At 43.6% G+C, this 24,592-nt stretch overlaps 1 protein-coding gene across 1 annotated transcript in view; it reads right to left on the bottom strand.

Annotated features, from left to right (window-relative positions):
• Positions 1 to 24,592, bottom strand: part of ryr2a (ryanodine receptor 2a (cardiac)) — a gene marked incomplete at its 5' end in the record, with an annotated part of 316,463 nt that overhangs the window by 141,745 nt on the left and 150,126 nt on the right. Inside the window, 13 exons of the mRNA XM_079492228.1 lie at positions 636 to 781; positions 3,715 to 3,906; positions 4,734 to 4,942; positions 9,268 to 9,442; positions 9,764 to 9,868; positions 10,079 to 10,182; positions 12,863 to 13,010; positions 19,131 to 19,290; positions 19,871 to 19,954; positions 22,390 to 22,493; positions 23,010 to 23,114; positions 23,405 to 23,621; positions 24,383 to 24,575. Coding sequence (XP_079348354.1) covers positions 636 to 781; positions 3,715 to 3,906; positions 4,734 to 4,942; positions 9,268 to 9,442; positions 9,764 to 9,868; positions 10,079 to 10,182; positions 12,863 to 13,010; positions 19,131 to 19,290; positions 19,871 to 19,954; positions 22,390 to 22,493; positions 23,010 to 23,114; positions 23,405 to 23,621; positions 24,383 to 24,575 — 1,942 coding nt within the window. The remainder of the gene's footprint in view (positions 1 to 635; positions 782 to 3,714; positions 3,907 to 4,733; positions 4,943 to 9,267; positions 9,443 to 9,763; positions 9,869 to 10,078; positions 10,183 to 12,862; positions 13,011 to 19,130; positions 19,291 to 19,870; positions 19,955 to 22,389; positions 22,494 to 23,009; positions 23,115 to 23,404; positions 23,622 to 24,382; positions 24,576 to 24,592) is intronic.

The following is a 24,592-nucleotide window of genomic DNA, read 5'->3' on the forward strand; positions in this document are numbered from 1 at the left end:
GGAGCTGCATGCTTCATGGCTATTTGCATTCACCGACGTTGTTGTCAACAATAAATCCAAAAAGCCGATATTTTCGCATATGAGGGGGGTGAAGGAAGGAAGACAATCACACACAATTCACGTGCACAGTTGACGTGCAGATTGTGTGCACTGTGAGAATACATGGGCTTCAAAATAAAAGCGATGCGGTTTTAGTCCACCCATAAGGAAATTAGAAAGTATGTTTTATTTTCTGATTATCAAGTAATCTTTCGCGGGCCGGTCAGAGACAGCCGGCGGGCCCTATTTGGCCCGCGGGCCGTACAATTGATTGATTGAAAATTGTATTAACAGTTTGCAGAATTACAGTACATTTCAAGCACAAACTCAATACAAAGGCTGTTAACTGTGAGTGGACGACCCAATTAAGCATTACACTTGTTTGCAACAGGGTCCACCATGTTCAATTCATCAAAACATTTAGAGACGTACAAATAGACACTTCTATATAGACAAAGAACAGAACAGGAATTCATCATAATGGAGGTAAAAAGGGATATTACTCTTATGCCAACGTATGTACTGTAAATAAATCAGGACTAATGTGAGACAGACAGCTGGTAGATTTACAGCGACACAGAGAGGATGGAGGTTACCTCTGTTTGAGTTTGGAAGGTTTCTCTTGGTTATAATCTTTGTGGTTATTGAATTCATCCTTCTCCTGCCCATTGGAGCCCAAGTGACCGTGAGCTGACTTCATCAGAACCTCAAAGTCTGACACCGTCTCAAAGTCCTCCAGCTCCTGGAAGAAAAATGGATGAACACACATGAAGAGAAATCATAGGCAAACACAACACATAATGGTTCACTTCATTTATTTTTAACCACCACTGTAGCGTCCCAATTGTGGGCATCTCATAATAGGCTATCTATAATATCCGATAATAGCCAATAGTACAAACTTGTACAAAGAGATTTGGTGCAAAGGGTAAAAGGACGAGGCCAAGGATAGACCAGGGGATAATCTATGTGTATATGCTATGGATTATTGCGAACGCAGTGATTGCGAACGCAGTGAGCATTTACTATGAGACCCAGCAGATCATGTCTGTCTGTCTGTCTGTCTGTCTGTCTGTCTGTCTGTCTGTCTGTCTGTGTGTCACGCTGTAACACCACCCGCCCACCACCAGAGGGCGCAGCTGTATCACACACAAAAACACACACATGCATGCACGCACACACACACACACACACACACACACACACACACACACACACACACACACACACACACACACACACACACACACACACACACACACACACACACACACACACACACACACACAACTTAACTTAAAAAAAAACTTAACTTAAAAAAAACTTAACTTAAAAACAAAACTTAAAAAAAAACTTGACTTAAAAAAACTTAACTTAAAAAAAAGTACGTAATTTATTCTAATTGTTGTTATTGCAATTTACGAGCTGCGTTCGCTTCCCGCGTTCACGCGTCTTACTTGTGGTTATGCTACAGTATGTGTATAGCTTTTCTGTTTTATTTTTGTCTTTGCTCTCCCTGTAAGGGTACATTTGGAACCCCCTCAAGGAACCCTGAGGGTCACTGGACCACACTATTGAGAACCACTAGTACTGTAGACTTGCACAAAGTAGCAAGCTGGAGTGCAGGATATTGTTTGTGTATTGCTTGGCAACTGTCCAGTCACAGTCCAGCTGTGGATGGAGCCAAATAAATGAATAAATAAACAACCAAATTAATAGTCAATCAAATCTGTTGACATCAGTTCAATACAATGAGATAGGACCTTTCTGTTTTATGATTGGGCTGTCAGTGGAGGGTATTGCAACTGATGCACATAACAAGTAGTTGCTTGCGGCTATCCACTCCTCCACACAGTAGTTAAGCCTCCACGCAGGTCGAAGTTCACTGATGGCTGTGACCACAACCACATAAGCTAAGGCGCGATTCATACTCCTATTTTAGAGCCGAATAAAAGTCGGTTCGGCTCTGTAGAGCCTACAATGTGACGTCATTTTAGGTTCGGGGGGGCGGGTACCGTCCTAAAGTCGGCTCTTCGGTGCTACTGAAAATTTCTGACGAGCCGAAATCATTTCGGCACTACAGCGCCGAAACAGCGGTAAAATAGGAGTATGAATCGGCCCTAAGACTGCACTCTCAACCATGCCACTAAACTTTGTTTAGTTATTCTCAGTGTTAGACACTTAGAATGCATGAAAGACAACCAGTTTGATTTGTTTAGTACCGTGTATTGTTATTGAGTATGCACAAGGTTCAAGGTTGTACTTACATCTTGTGTACAGGTACATAAGAGTAAAACTATTTTTTGTTTGGCTTCCTTACAGACAATGCAGCAGATAGCTGCATTGCTGATAGATAGCATAACATTCAAACAACAAAACACAGCAAGCACAGCAAACAAAGGGATAGAATAAGAGTGCAAGAAAGAGCATTCAAAGAGTAAGAAATAAAAAAATAAAAAAATAGTAACATATGTACGTACATGTGCATGTTTTCCCTGTAGTAGCAAAGGTATGTAAACTATGTGAAAAGCTTCACAGTACGTTATGTTCCATATATACAACACAATTTTAGTTTTTTTTGTTTAAAAGGTGCAATTACAGCCTGATAGTGCAAGAAAGGGGGGAGGGGGGGGGGGGGGGTTCCTTTGCCCGGTTTCGCTCTTGTTCTTATCAGTTCGTTCATGTATCTGATAATTCGGGGGAAAGAAGCTTTTTTGCAGTTTGTTTTCAGTGGCTTTGAGACGCATGGAAAAACGTTTTCCATGCGGCAGCATCTCAAACAGTCTGCGGTTGGGATGGATTGGGTCTTTCATAATTCCACGAGCCTTGCTGACACAACGATCGTCGTAGAGGGCTTCGATGGGGGGGAGATCACATCCGCTGATGCGTTCGGCTGTTCACACAGTCAGAATGCTCTCAGTCTGTGGTGCCTCTGTAGAAAGCTTTTAGGACTTTGGGGCCCGTGCCAGCTTTCTTGAGTCTTCTCAGGAAGTAGAGGCGGCGTTGTGCTTTCTTCACCACCCGTCTGTCTGTACTGCACAGGTGAGGTCTTTAACATGTGACCCTTTCCACTGCAGCACCCCTGATCTGGATGGGAGAGTGGTCTCTGGGAGGTGTCCTGTACAGTACTGTACAGTTGCACACCCAGTTTATATGAATTTGCCTGAGTTTGAGTTTGAGTTACCTAGCTGCTTCTTCCTGGAATATGGCTAAAGATGGGGCTATATGGGTGGAGCCAGCTTTTATGCAGAAGGCCCAAGCCAAAGACCATACCATTTGATAGAAAGGGGGATTGGGATTTGGTCAGTTGATGTTTAGTTAGTTATTTGTGCTGGTCCTCCCCTGTGTATGTACCGTATTTATTACCGGTATTTGTCCACCGTTATGGGTCTCCCTCATGTCTCATTATGTCAGGTCTGTTAGGGTTCACAACTATTTTCTTAGGTATTATTCACAGTAGAGTTGACCTCTTATAAGGGCCCTATGACTTGTTTATTCGGAATTGAGTTTGAAAACCCATGTGGCCTACAGTTTGTAGCCTAATGTTTTTTTTGTTTAGCCATGGAGAGACATTATTGTACAAACAAAGACATTAGACTTACCTTTTACCTTATTATTATACCACATCTATCAAGATCAGATCTTTATAAAAACAATCAATACATTTCCCTTTACCTTCTTGGGTGAGAAGAGGGCACCGTTGGCCGGCAACGTGGCCCCTGCGGATTTGGAGAAGAAGTCTGCACACTCTACAGGCATGCTCAGTCGGTAAAAGGCAATGTCGGTGTTACTGTTCTGCGACCCAAACGACCTCTGTGTGACCTTCAGGCACGGAGGCGTTTCCACCGTTCCGTCTAGCCTCGTCACCTGTTAGAGGACAAGATGGAGAGAGGGGAGGAAAAGACAGGGGAGTGAATACAAACAAACATCCGTATAGTACTGAAGCTTTCTCAGCTTTTGATGAGAAAGCTGACAACAACACATTCACAACACGCACGTTGCTACAGTATAGGAGACAAGCAAAAACACTTGGACACAAGTGTTTTTGCATGGATTCAGCTGTCGGTCAGTTAAACCAGTGAGTGGTTCTCAAGCATTCTCATGACAAGGATCCCCAAAGTGATATAGGTTTTGTGTCAGGGAACCCCGATAAGAGGTCAGGGAACCCCGATAAGAGAAGTTTGTTTTTGTTGGACTTTTGTCCACACAGCCATGGCAGCGCTAAACAAACTGCCTCGCTGATATGTTGGTTTTGTACTTTGGGGACTCTAAATGGTAAATGGTGCATTTATATAGCGCCTTTATCCAAGGTGCTTTACAGAGATTGTGCATTACATTCACCCATTCATACACCGATGGCAGCGGAAACCATGCAAGGCACCAACTAGCACATCGGGAGCAATTAGGGGTTCAGTGTCTTGCTCAAGGACACTTCGACAGTAACTCTGGGGGAGCCCGGGTTCGAACTGGCAACCTTACGGTTACCATCCAGGCACTCTACCCCTGAGCCACCACCGCCCTATGTATTGTTTTTAAGTTGTGTTGTATATTATGTGTATCTTTTGTTGAGAGACTGAGAGAACGGATTATCCCCCTCTCTGGGCCAATAAAGAGTGATTATTCCTTCCATGCACTCACCTCAATGTGCTCGTGGTGTTGTGGGACAGGTATGAACTGGGGCAGCCTCTACTCACCTCAATGTGCTCGTGGTGTTGTGGGACAGGTATGAACTGGGGCAGCCTCTTGCTGAGCCACATGGTGATGTCTCGGTTCATGTTGACGGCGAAGGGCTCGAAGCCCTCCTGCAGGCCACAGATGGTGAAGTACTTCAGAGTGCTCACGTCCTTACCGAAGTTCATCCTCCCCACCTGAGACACGCCCAGACTGCACACAGGGATGAAACCTGTGGAGAAGGATGTAAAGGGGAAAAAGGAATTTCCCTCGGGATCAATAAAGTGTCTGTGTCTGTGGTACCTGAGCCAAGGGATTTGGGGTTTGGCACTCAGGAGGACTGTAGCCTGCCAAGGTAGAGGTGCTAGCACTGCGTTTATCATGATTAAAACACGCTCACAATAAATCATAGCGTGTGTCCGTCATACACGGGAGCTGAGTTGGCACTGTAATTGGACCGTTGCCACAAAATCTTGCCATAGCGGATGTACAATGCATCAATGTTCCCCCCAGAATATGGATAATAGGGTGACATTTTAAGGCGTTTAAGCAATTTATTTTAATATATAATTTAATGTATTGTGATAAGATCACAATCATTTTGGCCATATTAATACCATCCCTACTGAGGACTCAGAGTAGATTCAAAGAACATGGAAATATGGAATATGGAAATACAATACAAGGTTTAGGTTCCTTTCTGCCCGACAGCAAGGAGATACATGTCCTTAGAGACACTGGAGTGCAGTGTCAACTGCAGTGCAGTGGTCAGAGATACAGTCATAAACATTCATATATACAGTAATAGCAGCCTCCCTCTGGTCAGCTATCTACTGCAGAGGCTCTCAAACTCTTTTGGCTCACTCACCCCTGTAAGTTTCATCCACAGCACCTCTGAGTTACATTGATATACTAGCACAATACATTTATGACATATTACGATACGACAGATAGGTAAATCTACTATGTCACATGGAAAACAATATCAGTTTCCGTTATAGGACGGATTGAAAATAACATTATACTTGAACCCCATCCGTATTCTGAGGGGAACATAAGCCAAAAATAGCAGATCCACAAGCTTACATGCGTTGTAAGCTTGTAGATCCATTATTTTTGGCGAAGAGATTTTTGTGACAAAGAAAAATCACAGTGCAACTTGGGATTGTTTTATTCAGTACAGGGTCTATAGGGTCTAAGAAGTGGTTAAACTGAAGGGATATTGATCAATTCCAAATCTAAGTATTCTGCGGAATCCTTTGGACTTGCGTCACAGAACCCTAGAGTGCCATGGCACCCACTTTGAGAAACCCTGGTCTACTGTACATCATCAGTTGCTGCATGCCAGCAAGGAAACCTTCTGAACAATCTGTAAGTTATCTTTCTACCTGGATAATGCTCTGTCAAACAATGCCACTTAGTTACAATAATGGCAACAGATCAACTTGTATCAACTCATGATACAAGTTACCTTAATAAATTGTACCAAGTTTGGGTAATGTACACAATATTCAATCAAAACAAGTGTTTTATAAAGATCTCTACTAATGAATGGGATTCAATTGGAAACGTCTGACATCACTGCCGATGGAGGCCGATAAAGGAGTGGCGTCAGGACGATACTTTTGATGCTGATAAGAAAAGCACAATGCTCCACTGCAGGTGGCATCGTTTCGTATAAGTTTTGTCCTGATAGAGCCAATAGATGGTGTTAATAATCAGGGAGTGGCCTGCAGTTGAATGTGAAATTATCCATATTATGTGGTGAGAGAGAGAGAGAGAGAGAGAGAGAGAGAGAGAGAGAGAGAGAGAGAGAGACGATGACTAATAAAACTCATCTGTCCGTATCGGTAGGAAGAATCAAGGAGTCACCGGTAGCTGATGTTGTTGATGACTCACCAAAACCATCATACAGAGTTGTAGGTTCAGGGCATTTTGCCTGGATGAAGACTAATTTATCCTTCGTAGTACAATGGTATTGCTTGCCAGGAGCTGATCTACGTACAAGCTAACAACGCGTTGCGATGTGACACATTGTTATCGTGTAGCTCAGCTCTTTAATTTGGCGTCTAAATTAAGCTACGTGTACAATAAGAGGAGACTGAATGTGTAATTCAACACCTGTACAACTGATACCCATTCAGTGTCACAGCCACAAACTACAGCGGTATTCCTTGAGCAGGAAACGGGAGATCACAGTTTTTCTTAAAGACAGTTCCGCAGGGACACGATTTGGGTCCATTTTTGTTCTCCTGAATTAAATTAACACTGAGCATTTCCCTGCTGTGCACATCGGCTGGTACGGGTCGGTCTCCCCCCCCTCCCTGTGCACATGGGCTGGTGCGGGGCGGTCTCCCCCCCTCCCTGTGCACATGGGCTGGTACGGGTCGGTCTCCCCCCCCTCCCTGTGCACATGGGCTGGTGCGGGGCGGTCTCCCCCCCCTCCCTGTGCACATGGGCTGGTACGGGTCGGTCTCCCCCCCTCCCTGTGCACATCGGCTGGTACGGGTCGGTCTCCCCGCCCTCCCAAGCTGCGCCGTTAACCCACATACTGTAAACATGACTTCATAAATATCACCTCAACCGTCATGTTCATTTGAGTGAGTGAATTGAGACTAGCTCTGGTATCAAAGCAGTACAATCGTTAGTTAACCCATTTTGACCTGACGTCGATTCTATACAAATGTCTTCTAAATCACGACAGTTTTCTGAAAAACCCATGTTTCTGTATCAGTGGTTCTCAAACATTTTCATGTCGAGGACCCCCAAAAATGTATGTAATTGGCCCATCTGAAAAGATGTTGTTCCAGGGACCCCCAAAGAAGGCAACGGTTTGAGTTATAAGCATTCGCTCTGAAAGAATATATATTCAAAGATTTCTGCGATTTTTTTAAAATAGCAGACCTACAAGCTCGTAGGGTGCCACTCGGTGGCGCGCTATGAGCTTGTAGATCTGCTATTTTTCAATAGCTAAATTATAACATAATGTTTAAAACACCAAAAGGGGTTCCCGCCCAGAATGGTTTAATGTATAGGTACTGTAAGTGATTTGTTTGTGTGTGGATAAAATAACTAAGTGTTAAATAGCTCTATATACCAATAGAGAAATCATTGCTATAGGGTGTTCAATGGTAAATGGTAAATGGTGCATTTATATAGCGCCTTTATCCAAGGCGCTTTACATAGATTGTGCATTACATTCACCCATTCACACACACATTCATACACCGATTGTGGCGGAAGCCATGCAAGGTACCAACTAGCACATCGGGAGCAATTTGGGGTTCAGTGTCTTGCCCAAGGACACTTCGACATGTAGACAGGAGGAGCCGGGATTCGAACCGCCGACCCATGGATCATTGGACGACCTGCTCTACCTCCTGAGCCACAGTTGCCCCCAGGGATAACAGGGATCTAACAGGGATCTCCTCATCTCTCCAGCTCTTACAGAAAATACATTTTCATTTTTGGATACCAGCTATCAGAAGGAGAGATACAGGATGCATAATAAACAAGTCAAATTGGAAGTGATGAAACAAAGAAAAGAGAAGACACCATTTGGAACTGGAACGCTTACAACATTGAGGCTGATAAACTATCTTTGTGGGCGTTCTGTTCTCTCTGCTGGATAAAACTGGTATGATTACTAGAGCTGGTGAGAAGGGGAGACTCCTGTTACTGAACAAACATTCTGTAGCCTGAATACAGTCAGAAACCACAATATAGAACTTTAACTTTTGAACAACAGTGTTTTGGTTTGTTTTTGTTTACACACATATCGCTTTAACCCATTTTGGGCGGGAACACCTTTTGGTGTTTTAACTAAGCATTATGTTAAGCTATTGAAAAATAGCAGATCTACAAGCTCATAGCGCGCCACTCGGTGGCGCGCTACGAGCTTGTAGGTCTGCTATTTTAGAAAAATCGTAAAAAAGCGACACAAATCTTTTGAATTATATAATTTTTTTTATTTCGACGTCAGGGTTTATATGGGTTTATGCAGCACAAGAGTGCACAAGAGTGTACAAAATGGAACCAAATAGATCGGTTCCAGCTTGTATATTCGTAGATTAATAGTGAGGATTTCACCGCATAGCTTGGTAGGCTACTGCAGTTCTGGAAGTGTCACACCACCAGTCCTATGACAACACTGACTCTTCCTTCTTTTCTTGCCCATGCAGCCTGTTTCCATGGGAGACCAGACAGTCCAGATGGATTGTTTTAGTGCTTGCAAACACCCACCAACACGCACGCACACACACACACGCACGCACGCACACAAGCATGCACGCACGCAAGCACACGCGTGCGCGAAAGTGTACCCACATAAAGACCCAATCAATCACGGGCAAACCGTGTGTGTGTGTGTGTGTGTATTTGGGTCTGGGTCTGTGTGCGTAAGTTGTTTGAGTTTGTCTTATTTGTGTACATGTCTTAAAGTCTGTCACGGCACCTGAGTGTATGTGTGTATGTGTGTATTCGTGCGTTCATGCGAGACTGCGAGTGTGTATGTGTGTGTGTGTGTGTGTGTGTGTGTGTGTGTGTGTCATAACCAACCTTCCCAGACTTCAAAGTCCTTGAAGGCGAGCTCAGAGCCCGAGTCGTCCAGTAGCACCTCTCCGTTGTGTGTGAAGATCATGGTCTGTTCGTTCATGTCCACCATGCAGCCCACCACGTCCCCCGCGCCCCACGAGCGGCCAAAGTGCTCGTTGCCCTGGTGCCACCGCTGGGCCTGCATGGGCAAAGACAAAACACACAGTGAGCATTAATGCATCCATGCATGTAGCAACACGCATGTGGCGCCGCGATAGCCTGGCATGGCCAGACTAATATCACTGCGTAGATATTAGTCTATAGAACGTCGGTGTGGATACAAACAGATTCCACGTCACAGCAAAAATATCTCACTTTGAACTCACAGTGACCTTGACCTTTGGCCACCTACTTCTTATCAGTTCATCCTTGAGTCCAAGTGGACGTACATACAGAAGATGGACATACAGAGGGAGGGACAACCCAGAACAGCATAATATAAAACGCAGCCACCAGTTACCTTGAAGCCATCAAACACAAAGGCCTGCTCATCAGATCCAAGCTCCAGGTCGGGTAGACAGCCTGGCCTGGCCCAACCCACCCTCATCTCACCTCCTGTTATCACCTGGAAGGAGAGGAGAGGAGAGGAGAGGAGAGGAGAGGAGAGGAGAGGAGAGGAGAGGAGAGGAGAGGAGAGGAGAGGAGAGGAGAGGAGAGGAGAGGCCAAAAAAGCATTACCAACCGTATCAACATGATACATCAGCAGCCTGTTACAATTGGATGCCAACACCACTACCATCATCATCATCATCATCATCATCACAACTCGTCGTACCTCAAATTCAAAATACCACTTCCCAGCGCTGACGCTGTACGTCTTCTCTGCTCGGAAGATGCGGAACCTCTCTGCAGACAAGGTGCTGAGGTCTGCTCTAGCCGCTGTGTGTGTGTGTGTGTGTGTGTGTGTGTGTGTGTGTGTGTGTGTGTGTGTGTGTGTGTGTGTGTGTGTGTGTGTGTGTGTGTGTGTGTGTGTGTGTGTGTGTGTGTGTGTGTGTGTGTGTGTGTGAAAGAGATGGAGAGAAATGGGGGGAAAACAGGATCAATCAATATTTACAAATAGCAAATAGCTGAGCTCCTGTACAAGCTTGCATTGTGAGTTTGCAGATTTGCAATTTTTGCTATAATTAAAAATGTATATAACATCATGGCCAAAATGCCAGGTTGATATACCGTATCTATGTTCACACATCACTATAAGCTCCTGGTGGTCACTGTGGGAGAACGGATACAACTGATTCCCGCCTACAGTTCCAATAGAGGTACAGTAGTACCCGCCGGGCTGCCAAAATGATGAATTCTCCTAGCCAGCAAACCAGGAAATATCTGTAAATGAATGGACTTGTGCCGACTGCTTTGTTTGCGAGTGAAATGTAAATGTATTCTAATGATTTGTTTGTGGGGGGATTAAATAGAGGCGTCCATGCCCTCGACACAAATGACCGGCACACCCAGCTCACAGAGAATTACTCTGCCAGGAGTCATTTGCGATCAATGGCAACACAATGCGACTGGGCGTAATTAACTAAACACAGCTAGTCCAACCCACAATGATGCTGCGATATGCAATATACACCCATTGAGACCTGACGCCGATTCTACAAATACCTTAGAATTCAGTAGTTTGCGCACTTTTTCCGCACACAATTTTTTCAAAAATGTAAAAAAATGTGCCGTGCTTGTATGTATATCTGCAATTTTTGAATAGCCAACGCAAGAATCTAAAATGACACAGATGCTTTCCCAGTCTTAACCCTCTTATTGCACTTGACGCTATTGACGTACTGTAATGAATACAAAAATCCCCCACTACCCTTGACGTAATTGTTTTATTCCCTATAATTGGGGGCTTAATGTAGCATAATATACATAGCAACTTTTGGCTAGTTTGGCTAACGGCCGATGTAATCTACCTAAAACCGCCCGAAATCCTCGCGTGCATGGTCGCGCACGCACACACGCGGTCTTTATGTGCATAGCTGCGTAAAATGCGATATTCGGGGCTTGATTAGATCTTAATTTGACTTCAAATTCGGCAAAATCAAAATCGGCATAATGGTGAAGTTACCGCCACCATCAGGACTGTGTCTCTAATACTATAGGATTGCCGCATGAAAATGAGATAAATTGTGTATATCACAGATTTTTCTATTGGCATAAAAATTATGAATTAAAAATATGAATAGTGCAGGTAGAAGGCACAATCCACTGTTAATTAGGGTGGCCATAAGGGGGTTAATGTGTTAGATAAGCTAGGTAGACATTGCTAACAATTCTGATAAGACTGTTCTGAATCGATCACTGGTTTGATCCCACAGTAACGCTGTGATGTACGTTCACCTTTTGATCCAAATATCAGAGCTCTATGTACTGTAGACTCAGTTAATATAATGTATAGCCTTTGCAATGCATTATTGCGCCAGGCAGATTAAGTCCGGCCCCTCTCAATTGTGGGAAGACCGAAACGGTGACGAGTCAACCAGATTAGTCTGCAACCAGGCTATAACCGACCAGGGCCAAGTATTCAAATATGGGGCGGGACATTGCGAGAGAAAAATATCTAACACTGAGAGGGACGAGACTAATATCCACGCAGTGATATTAGTATCGCTACGCGAGGCTAAAAATGCCTGGCATGGGAAAAATGTTACATCTGAGTCAGACCACATGGCCTTGGCTCTGAGAGCATTTTGTACCACCTAATGTGGAACTTGTGATTTATTCCAGTTCAAGTATTGGTGATTAATCAATAGTGCCTCAGCCTGTTTAGATTGCTCCAAGCAGCCAGCCTAACATCAGTTAGAGGAGGCCGTTAGCTAGCATGCCGGAGGAAGACATTAAAACACACGCACGCACACACACACTCTCTCTCTCACTCTCTCGGACGCACACACACTCTCTCTCACACTCTCGCACACGCACGCACAAATAAATAAACACACATAAATAAACACACACAAACGCAAACGCACACGCACACACACACACACACACACACACACACACACACACACACACACACACACACACACACACACACACACACACACACACACAGAGAAGCGGGTATCAAAGTGATTCATGGGTGTCTGCCTACATAGCCCAGCCATCCTCCACTGCAGTAATATGGCGATAAATCCAATCATGGCATAAGAGAAGAATCACACAGTATGAAATATGGCCCATCATAAACAAACCAACAGACATCCCGGGTTTGTTTTTGTAAGCGGGTTAGACATTCTTCACAGATGCCACTTGTGGTGGCCTTGTAATCCCAGTCAGATCCCCCAAAACAGCACAGGTTCAGATCCCATCGATACAGTCCCTTTAGACCAGTGTTTGCCGTACGGTCGGTCCAGACCCGGACATTTGTGGGTCGCAGACCCATTTTTATGGGTCGCAACTTCGCAAATAAATATGTATTTTCTTCTCCGTTTTCCAACATTTAAAAACTAAAACATATATTATTACTTCAAAATATTAGCATTTTCTTATCATAATTTTTCCATTGCAATTTTCAGAATAGTGACGCCATGTGGTTAAGCTGCAGGGTACAGCTTACCATGGTCCTGGTCTGGGGCCTCCAAGTTGAAGCCATAGCCCAGTAGAGTCCTGACCGCCTCCCTCAGACTGTCCTTGTTGGACTTCTTGGTCCTCTCGTCCAGGAGAACGTAGGGGACCAGCCTTGGGTTACGACGATTCTTCACATCCTATAAGGGAAGTAGGAGGAGGAGGAGGAGGAGGAGGAGGAGAAGGAGAAGGAGAAGAAGAAGAAGAAGAAGAAGAAGAAGAAATACACTTCCATATTATGATAGTGTTAATGTTGTCGACTAAAACTATGATGTCATTTGTTTTTCACTGACGAACACTATGATGTACTAAAATGAAGAATGCACATTTGAGAATCATTTGAAACATTGCATTACACTTTTGTCAAGCAAATCAACTTTAGTCAACTAAAACTAGACTAAAACTCAAACCTTCAGATTACTAAAATGTGACCAAAACTAGATAGAAAGACTATGACTATAACTAAATGTGCTGTCAAAATGAACACGGACAAGGAGAAGACGCACTACATAGAGGAAAAATAAGAAAGAGCTGTTGGGGATTTGAGGCTGAATAATTTCTGATCGCAGATGTTCAACAACAGCTTGTTGTACTGGATATTCTAACGTACCATATGGCTGGCCACCATTAGGAAGTTCACACATTAAACAGCACTGATATTATACAACTAGACCGTTTTCCCCCCACCTATATTTATTTGTTCATTTGTGTATTATTATTATAAATATTATACGGCACATCATTACAAGAAAGTAGAAGATGTATTGGGAGTGTAACTGTAAGTCCCTTTTAAATGCGCATGTGATCCCTTATTATTGCTTTCACAGCTTTATCCGGCTGAAGGCTGCTCAGATGATAACCACACGGGCGGGGGGGCTGTTAGTGATCAGGGACACTTCCAAATGTATACTGGGTGAGCCAGGTGTTAAAGGAGAATTCCATACTAGAAGGCTTTCTTACCTTTATTTGTAGTTGTTACGTCCCCACCAAAGAGGTCCAGGTGTTATTTTGTGCAAAAGTGCATTATTGGCTATTTCCCCTACCATAAGCCCTCAATGGGGGTTGGGTTTTTGTGCTAATTTGCTTATACAAATAAAATAGATTTTTGAGCGATGGAAACAAGAGAATTAGCACAACACCCCATAGCCCCATTCAATTCAATGCAATTCATTGAGGGCTTATGGTAGGGGAAATAACCAATAATACACCTGGACCTCTTTGGTGGGGACGTAACAACTACAAATAAAGGTAAGAAAGCCTTCTAGTATTAAAGGGATAGTTCAGATTTTTTGAACTTAAGTTGTATGAAATACTTTCCATTAATATAGTGGTTGCAACTGTATTAATTGAATGCCCGAGTCCCATGGTGGGAGTTCTGCTCTGGTTTTGGTCAATATTAAGTAGTTCCGGTCATTTTGTGGGGGGCACTGGGGCCACGCAGTAAAAGTAAATGAATCCACAAAACAAACGTAATTTGTATTGTTGACCTATTTCTAAAATATTAGCGCGACTTTCGTTCAACTTTGACCCCTCTATCACATGGAACTATTTTTTGGGCGTAGTGATATGGACACAAAAAACATAGTTCTGTGTGATAGAGGGGTAAAAAAAGAACGGAAGTTGCACTAATATTTTAGAAATAGGTCAACAATACAAATGACGTTAGTTTTGTGGATTAATTTACTTTTACTGCGTGTCCCCCAGTGCCCCCCACAAAATGACCGGAACTACTTGATATTTCACCAAAACCAGAGCAGAACTCCCACCACAGGACTCGGGCAATCAATTAATACAGTTGCAACCACTATATTAATGGCAAGTATTTCATACAACTTAAGTTAAAAAAATCTGAACTATCCCTTTAAAGTGGAAACCTTCCTATACCAATTAAGGCGGCCTCTCTACCCATTCAGCTACGGTCTTCCCCAATAGGATGTTCTGAAGTATACATGAAACGTTTTTAGACAGATGCCAGTTTCATTGTTTACCTGTCTCTTTGAGGCTCTCCACGTTTCTCTCTGCACTCTATTCATGTACTTATTTACCTTGCTTATTGACTAGAGAGTTCAATAAACACCTGCTAGTTGCTCTGGATAAGAGCTTCAGCTGAATGAATTGTACTTGCAATCAGCGATCTGTATCGGCATTAAGAAGTGCTTATTAAACGCTTATCATTGTCATCAAAGATCCAATCTGATTCGCTGTACCTTGTTAGATACAGTTAGTGTACATTTGGTGATGTCGTGATCAAGCAGCTTTTAGCTATTACGGTCCTATAATGTGGAACAGCCTGCCTGTAAACCTGCGGCTCTCAGAATCCACGGACATTTTTAAAAGAAAACTTAAGACATACCTTTTTAGCATTGCTTTTAATTAGGTCATATCATTATCCTTGTCTTAGGTTTATTTGTAATGTTTTCCAATGTTTTCTTTTTCCTTCTTTGTTTTTTCCATTCCCTTTAATGTATTTTATATTTGTAAATCTGTGAAGCACATTGGGTTGCACTTGCTGTATGAAATGTGCTATACAAATAAAGTTTTGATTGATTGATTGATTGATCGTGACATAATACTGCTGTCAGGGGAAACAAAAACCAAGAATGAATAAAAAGCGACCCATCCGTCCAGAATTGTCCATCAAAGTCACGCAACGTTGAAAGCTTCTCGGCAGGGAAAACAGCAGGGAGGTTATCGACGGCTCCGATGGCTGCTCTGCTGCATTAGATTGCAATCTCATTGGAGCTGAACAGTCACATTGTCCCCTGCGGGCCGCGGCGGATCAATCACTATTGCACAAACATCACACGTCTTTCCCGAAGCCAGGAGAGCACTGAACTAAGACTGTGATTGGAATTCAGAGGGTGCAGCCTTGTGTGTTGGTGCAGGCAGCAGTTTTGACCAGCGGTGGAAGACGTACTCTAACCACTTACAGGTAAGCCCTATATGGTTGATCGGAGTCCCTCAGGGATCTAGTCTACACTAATGTACCATCGGTTTTTCACTCTGCATTATATATCTTCACAGAAAACAGTTCTACAAAATCTACAAGCTTACGTTGTGAATCATTCGTTGTTGATCAGCAACGGTTTACCCAGGACAGGGAGGCTGAAGTTTAAGTGGATGTAAAAGTAGCAATTCCACAAATAAAAGGATTGTATTCTTTTTTTGTAAGTATTGGCAGCTAAATTACAGTACTCGAGTAAATTGTATTGACTTATGCTTTCGTTTGAAATGTACCCATTCTGCATACTGTGAAATAAAATCAATCAATCAGTGTAGTTACCATAACTTAATGCAACTCAAGGTAACCTGGGAGGCATACCCTTTTTGGGTTTATGATCCGGTCAGGTCATGGTAACTTGGGTTTATGATCCGGTCAGGAGCGCATGGTAACTTGGGTTTATGATCCGGTCAGGAGCGCATGGTAACTTGGGTTTATGATCCGGTCAGGAGCGCATGGTAACTTGGGTTTATGATCCGGTCAGGAGCGCATGGTAACTTGGGTTTATGATCCGGTCAGGAGTGCATGGTAACTTGGGTTTATGATCCGGTCAGGAGCGCATGGTAACTTGGGTTTATGATCCGGTCAGGAGCGCATGGTAACTTGGGTTTATGATCCGGTCAGGAGCGCATGGTAACTTGGGTTTATGATCCGGTCAGGAGTGCATGGTAACTTGGGTTTATGATCCGGTCAGGAGCGCATGGTAACTTGGGTTTATGATCTGGTCAGGAGCGCATGGTAACTTGGGTTTATGATCTGGTCAGGAGCGCATGGTAACTTGGTTTATGATCCGGTCAGGAGCGCATGGTAACTTGGTTTATGATCCGGTCAGGAGCGCATGGTAACTTGGGTTTATGATCCGGTCAGGAGCGCATGGTAACTTGGGTTTATGATCCGGTCAGGAGTGCATGGTAACTTGGGTTTATGATCCGGTCAGGAGCGCATGGTAACTTGGGTTTATGATCTGGTCAGGAGCGCATGGTAACTTGGGTTTATGATCTGGTCAGGAGCGCATGGTAACTTGGGTTTATGATCCGGTCAGGAGCGCATGGTAACTTGTTGGGTTTATGATCCGGTCAGGAGCGCATGGTAACTTGTTGGGTTTATGATCCGGTCAGGAGCGCATGGTAACTTGTTGGGTTTATGATCCGGTCAGGAGCGCATGGTAACTTGCGTCATGTTGTAGTCAGGTTTGTAGTAATCAGGCCAGAACAACCAAAAAGGAATCAGTATTACCCAAAATTCCCTGGGATCAAGGGCACCATAATTTTAGGGCTTATCCAATAAAAGCCTTGATGCAGTGCATATACGACATGTTTCTTCAAGTACTTCTTGGAATAGTTAGTTTGGTATATCCATCTTTTAATCCAACTCTAGCGACTTGCGAGACAAAAATCAAACATGGGGGACCAAAACAAAGCGACGCCAAAAAAAGAAATCGGAACTACCTAACCGGAATACAATGGGTTTTATAAAAATGTACCATCCGATGTAGACCACGCCTAGACTGGATCACAAGGGAAAGTCTGGTGAGGCAAGGTTACTCCAAAGGTTGGCAAGAAATGAAAAATAATTGCTCCATTGATTAGTATTAATAATTCAAAATATGCGCCTCGTTGACTTACAACACATCCTGTTGATTTTACTATTTGAAGATCTAGAGTTCAATTAAATTTTTATTACTGACACTAATGTATTTATGTATTTGTGACATGCTTGTAGTACAGCGTAGTCTCAATGTCTTGACTGTATCATTAATCATCCCAGAGTACTCTAGGAGACAGTGTTGTACCAACAGTGTCCACCTCCCCCACCCCCAAAAATACTACTTGCTGCCTGTCTCACATTGTTATATTTAAATTTACCTCCCAGAACTCAGATAGTGCACTGCTCAACCTGTCAGACAGTTTCAGTGTGTTCATTGTGTGTGCAATGTGTGCATGCGTGCGCTACTGTTCATGAATAATTATGTAAATCAAATGTTTTTTTCTCCTTCCACTTCTTTAACCAATTCTGCCTCTCTCTCTCTCTCTCTCTCTCTCTCTCTCTCTCTCTCTCTCTCTCGGCTGTTGCCAGGAACATTAACAAGCATAATGTTTCTTGTACTGTATGTATTTGCTGGTTCTACATATACTTTTGGCTGATATAGGCCAGCATCATAATATTATAGCATAAGCTTAAGACATTGACATCTGTTTGTGTGTAAGGTATTCTTAGAGTACTCCTAGCTGGGGCCGGGCCCATATTTAACGGCGGTACAAACGAACGGGAACGCCACGCGGGCCAAAAGAATTCCCATCTCGGAGGCCAAGATGCAACTACATCGTTAAGTCATCTTTCTGCTGATTTAATTCAACCTCAAGCACCGAACACATACAGTACAGCACAATTTATACTACATCACCCAACACTATCACTTGCAGAACTGAATCTACAAGCTATATACTGTAGGAACAATGTGACGTGGGAATGAAGGGGAGGGAGAGAGGGAAAAGATCTCAGACTGGTTTGTTCAACATGACAGTGAGTTCACTGCAGTGAATTTGTTTGCAGTTTTCCAATATTCTTTGACACAGAATCAAATGGTCATGATTCAAAATTTAAAAAACATATTTTTCGGAAATCTCGATAGGAGAAATGAATGGGTTTTCTATCTGTGGCACTGCAAAATGGCCGGCACTGCTATGCCCTACTGAGCGCTGTCGGGATATGGCGGAACGGGAGATTCACATCATGTGTGTACAGCAGAAAAACGTGTACTGTAGCAACTGCGTGGCGCAATCATGTACATACAGTATGTATGTACTGTATGTTTACGGTATCTTGTTGAATCTATATGTCATGAAGGATTAAAGCAGCTCTAAAAGAAACAAGGTAAATTAACCCATTTAGACCTGAGGACGCATCTGTGTCACCTTATAGCGTTTAACCACTTTAACCATTATTTGAACTGCTATTTTTGAAGAAGAAAAATATTGAAAATGTGTTCAAATCTTTGAATATGTATGATTTCACAGCCAAAGTTTTTAACTCATATCTGTGATTCTGGGGGGGTCCCTGGAAGTAAATATTTGTAGATGGGGGTCGGGGGTCTAACCCAAATACATATATCATTTTGGGGGTCCTTGACAATGAAAAGGTTTGAGAACCGCTGACATAGAAACATAGGTTTTTCAGAAAACTGTCATGATTTAGAAGACATTTTGTAGAATCTGGTGTATGCAGTATAATATAATAATGATGGCACACTCACACACACCTGCTGAATCCCGTAGGTCCAGCCCTGGCGTATGCGGTCTCGTGCCCAGACATTGTGTGCGTTCTCAGCCAGTTTGTCCACCATGGCCTCCTGGGTTGAGGCCAGTTTAATGTGACCCAGATCCATGGGTGCAGGCTTGTAACCACCGGACAACTCGTAGCTAGAAGAGAAGAAACAAGATTCATCTTAACCACTTTCAACCTGTGTGCCCCTATTTTGGCCACGTCATTATAGGTACACAACAAAAGCAAAAGGATTGTGTTGCGATGTGAGGCATTGTGAGCTTGTGGATTGCCTATTTGAGCTATTTCTTAAATGAGAGCATAAATGGACCCAGATTACCCTATAAAGTAGGGACACATTCACATCACATCATATACAGTATATTCAAAGGCATAGTCCACTCGTACAAAGGTACAGTAGTTGTTTTATACATACTGTATGTATGTATGTATGTATGTATGTATGTATGTATGTATGTATGTATGTATGTATGTATGTATGTATGTATGTATGTATGTATTTATGTATGTATGACGTTGTCTCTTGGTGCCCAAGACAAATTTCTCCTCAGACAATAATAATTGAATTGATTATTCACATTGGCCTATTATGGCGCCACCAGGAGGCCACGACCTGACCTGCCCTGGTGGAGACCTGTGCCCCGAGGGTCACTTTATCTAGTCGTAAATTGTGAAGGTTAGAAAAACATAAAAATAAATCTAATGTGTGTGACTTACGTTGAGGCCAGTTTCATGCTCTTAACCTTCTGGACAGCATGTTCATCAGCTAGTCCAACATGGCAACCAAGGGCCAGTAGAGTTCTGAAAGACGCGCGCACGCACACACACGCATGCACGCACACGCACGCGCACACGCACACGCACACGCACACACACACACACACACACACACACACACACACACAGATGAAAACGGTCAGTTAATCAATCAAGATGAGTGTGGGGTGTATGAGGTGGTATTAAATCATCAATGTTTTTGAAATGGTCCCGCTATGACACACTCAATGAGTCCAAATCAAATATGATGTATAGGAGAGAGAAGAAAAAAAGACGCCTAATGGACAGTTCCATTCTGCCAGCTCGTTAGACACCGGGCCATTTAATTACATCCCAACCAGGAGCCTGCTGCCTGTCACCTAGACTCAAGTCTGCTACATTTATATAGCACGCTGTCAAATTCTCAGTGTTCATTTACGCCTCCGTTTGGTTACATTCATTTGCACTCTCTTCGGAGTTAAAAGAACACCAAGGATTTTACTGTGCACAATAGCAAGCCTACAAGTGCTGTGGATGCTACGTGTATGTGAGCTTGTAGGTCTGTTCTTTTCTGTGTTTTGCTCTCTCTGTCTCCATCTCTCTCTCCCCATGTCTCTCCCTTGCTAGAGATGCACGTCATAAACCTGATTTCAGGGCCTCTCTATGGAGCAGTGGTTCTCAACCTGTGGGTCGGGACCCCCAGGAGGTCACAAGGCGTATTTTCACAATAATTATCTGTGGAACCGAGTCAAAGTCGGTGTGTGTGTGTGTGTGTGTGTGTGTGTGTGTGTGTGTGTGTGCGTGCCTGCCTGCCTGCCTGCGTGCGTGCGTGCGTGCGTGCGTGTGTGCGTGCGTGCGTGCGTGCCATCGACTTTATGCATGACCATACGGTCCCCATGAGGTTTCATGACATCATAACAGGAGGTGTCCATGACCAACATTCGGCAAAAATAGCAGATCTAAAAGATCATAGATCGATAGATCTCGGACGGTAGTCCCACTGCTGCTGGATTTCGGACTATTACTGCCCTGTCCCGCGATGCGGTTACATTTCGGACCGCCCGCAGCTAATTTCTGAACTGAGCTTTCCTGCCTGCATGCAACATGAAAATGAAATGCTGTTTACTCCCACTTCATCAGGCAATATTACCGTCTAGTTCTGCATAATATATTTCCATTGGGATCCAAAAACATTACAAACAGAAACAGAAACAGAAACAGACAGACAGACAGACAGACAGACAGACAGACAGACAGACAGACAGACAGACAGACAGACAGACAGACAGACAGACAGACACTACGACAGCACCACGAACAGCGAGACAGTGGCCTTGGGCGCACATATTGCTTAACAGAAGGTTATTAAATATAAGCATTATGTGTACACACACAACAGCAATTCTATATTACGTTCTCCATACGATGAACACACATGCTTCATGTGTGCTACAGTACATCCAGATTAATGTGGTACAATACAGGATTGTTTTTGACCAGGCATTCCCGCCTGCAGGTATTTCAACTGTTGGGTCTCATGGCATCCCAATCCCAATGCATGGGATGCAAAATAAGCATATACTGTATACTGTAGCCCTGGCCTAGAGGACCCCAGTTAATTAAGTAGGGTTTAAGAGGTTAATTAATGACCATCCATCCATCCATCCATGCATCCATCCATCCGTCCATCTATATACCAGTCAGTCTTTGTTCCTACTCTCACCTACTGTATGGCCATGGTGGGTCATGACTGAAATAACAAGCTCATGGATACAAGCTCCATCTCCCTTAGGGTCAGAGGTTCATTCTCCCAGGGGAGACTCTGAGAAGAGCTGCTCCTCCTTTACATGGAAAGGTCATGGAGGCCACGGAGCAGACCAACCACCAGATAGGAGGATTATATCTCTACTGGCCTTAGAACACCTCGGGATCTCTCAGTATCAGTGCTGATTCTATCCACTGAAACTATGATGAAAAATGTTCGTCAACTACCTTTTATCACAGAGGAAAATTAAATAAAAAGTAAGCTATTGTGACTAGTAGAGAAGAGTTTGTCATTTAGTAGAACTAAATGACAAACCATTTCATGTTTGGTTGCACTCAGGTGTTGTGTTCTGTAAACACCAGATCTACAAGCTCACAACACGTCGCGCTGCAATGCATTGTGAGTTTGTAGATCTGCTATTTTCAGCACGCAACCAAGTGTAAAATCAGCCATTACGACGCCATCAAGGCCCGACAACATACATTTTCACTAAAACACTAAAACATTTCAGATAACTAAAATATAAAAATAATGAAATGAAAAAATAAATTCAATTTTATTCAAAAGACTTGGCTCGGGGGAAAGTCTGGGATTCTCTGCTGGAACTGTTACCCCCGCGACCCGACTCCAGGTAAGTGGGATGAAGATGGATGGCTGGATGGACAGATAAATGCCATGCGTTTAGTTTTGTGTTGGTGTAACAAGCGAGGCCTACTTGAGCGTCTCCAGGGACATCTGGAGGTTGTAGCTGCGCTCTTGCTCGGGAAGCTTGGAAAACTCCACCAGGCACGGATGCTGCCGCTTATTGTCGTCTCGCACCTGAAATACACAAACATACAGTAGGCTATGTGCACACACATGCGCACACGTGCACGTACGAGCAGCGGATATTGACCCTGGATACATCCAGGGAGACGGTAGCTATACAGTAATATGCTCGGTGTTTATTTACCAAAATGGACCCATTTGGTTACATTTGTACAGTCTCAGAGTTCAAGTAACTAACTTTAAGTCTCAGAGTGTACAATTGTACTGCGTAATAGGAGGTAGCTGTTCAGTTCTAATAGATAGCCAAATCAAATGGAACAGGAGTATTTTTCTGGTCCCGGGGGAGGGAGGGCAAATAGTTTGTGCAGCTTCACCCAGCTGATGGCTGCTCAGACGGCTTTGATGAGGGCATTGAGGGAGCTGTTAGGGGTTACGTGTCTTCCGACATGTAGACTGGACGAACCCGGGGTCAAACCGCCTACCTTCTCCACCCACTCTCCCCTATGACTGCCCCCATTAATACCACTCAGATGCATGATTAACAATAAATTGATCAAGGTTGCTCACGGCTCCATAGGTCCAGCCCAGCTCGATCTTGTTCATCACCCACAGTTCATGTATGTTTTCTGCCAGCTTCTCACGGATCCTCTCAAGGTGTGGTGGTAACACAATCTGTACGTACATACACAAACACACACAAAATAAGCATGTACAGTACATGATACAGTACCACCAAAGTAACCAAATATAATTGGGATGGTGGATCTTCATAGATCCTTCATAGGCTCAGCAGCAAGTTTGAACTGGAGACACATATGAAAGCTGTTTCAGGTTCAATTCTGCCGCTAAACCAATCAAAACGACGCTAGGGGAAACTGAACCGTAAAAGGAAAACAGGAATGCAATGCACACCTTCTGGAAAAGGGAACTACAGTCTATTGCTTCTATGTGCGTGTGTTTACCTGGCTGGTATCTACGGGGATAGGTGTGAAGGCGGCCTGTGACAGAGTGATCATAGGTCCCAGCAGGTCTCTGGTTCCAGTGTGATCCAGTTTGTACTCCTGGCTGTGTTCCACCCTCAGCTTCTCTCTGGGCAGCACCGCCTCGTAACAGGGAGCGTAGCCGGGCGGAGGGAGGAACTTAAACTCCCCGTGACGACCCCCCAGCAGGAAACGCACTCTGAGAGCAGAGCAGAGGAGAGACACCATCAAGATCATTATCAGAAGCAGAAGGACAACAAATAAAGAGAAGAGAAGGTCAAAGAAAATAATCTCCCAAAGCTCTGTGAGAATGCAGCTAAATGCCTGCATTGTAAGTTTAAAATTATGAATTGTTTTACTAAATTGGGACTTGAAGGGGAGTGCTTCTACATAATATATACAGTAGCCTATAACGGTGGATTACACCACTGCCTGGAACTCCCACAAGGACCGCTGGGGGTCACAGGACCCCAATTTGAGAACCTGCTGTAAAAAAAAGAAAATCTCATTTAAAAACAACAGCCACAATAGGGTGGAATATATTATTCCTTTGCGACCAGATTTTGTAACGGCAAGGATTGAATGATTCTGTCTTACTCATGTCTCTTTTTTGGTTCTGTTTTTATTTTTTTAATTACTGCTCACAGTTTCAAATACTCCCTTATGTCTCCCTATGAGTATTATATTGTATTGTACTTTATTTTCTGTACACATCATCCATCTCTCCCATATGCTTTATTTTATTTGTATTATTTTTTTGTTCCCGTCTAAAAATGGAAAAAAAACCTGTTGACAAAGAAACACTATTTGAAAAATGGTTGTATGATTGTGGATGTCTCTAAATAAATAAATAAATAAAAAAATAAAACAGCCACGGGGGGCGCCTGCTGCAGGCAGAAAAGCCAAAAACAAATCATTAAAAAAAAAAAAACAGCCACGGGACAGTCTTCAAATGCTCACTTGACCCCTGCAGAGAAGCTGACCACGGGGAAGAACAGGCCGTCAGAGTTGAAGTTCTCGAACATGCCCTGAACCGGCTGGCCGTTGATCCTGAAGGAGATGCTCGGGGCGCTCAGGTCCAGACAACAGCTCACCACGTCCTCCACCTTCAACAGGTGCTGATTGGGAGAGCTGACCGTCCGCGCAACGCAGCCTGCAGAGGATCACGGG

This window comes from Electrona antarctica (assembly GCF_951216825.1).
Source record: "Electrona antarctica genome assembly, chromosome: 22".
Lineage (NCBI taxonomy): Eukaryota > Metazoa > Chordata > Actinopteri > Myctophiformes > Myctophidae > Electrona > Electrona antarctica.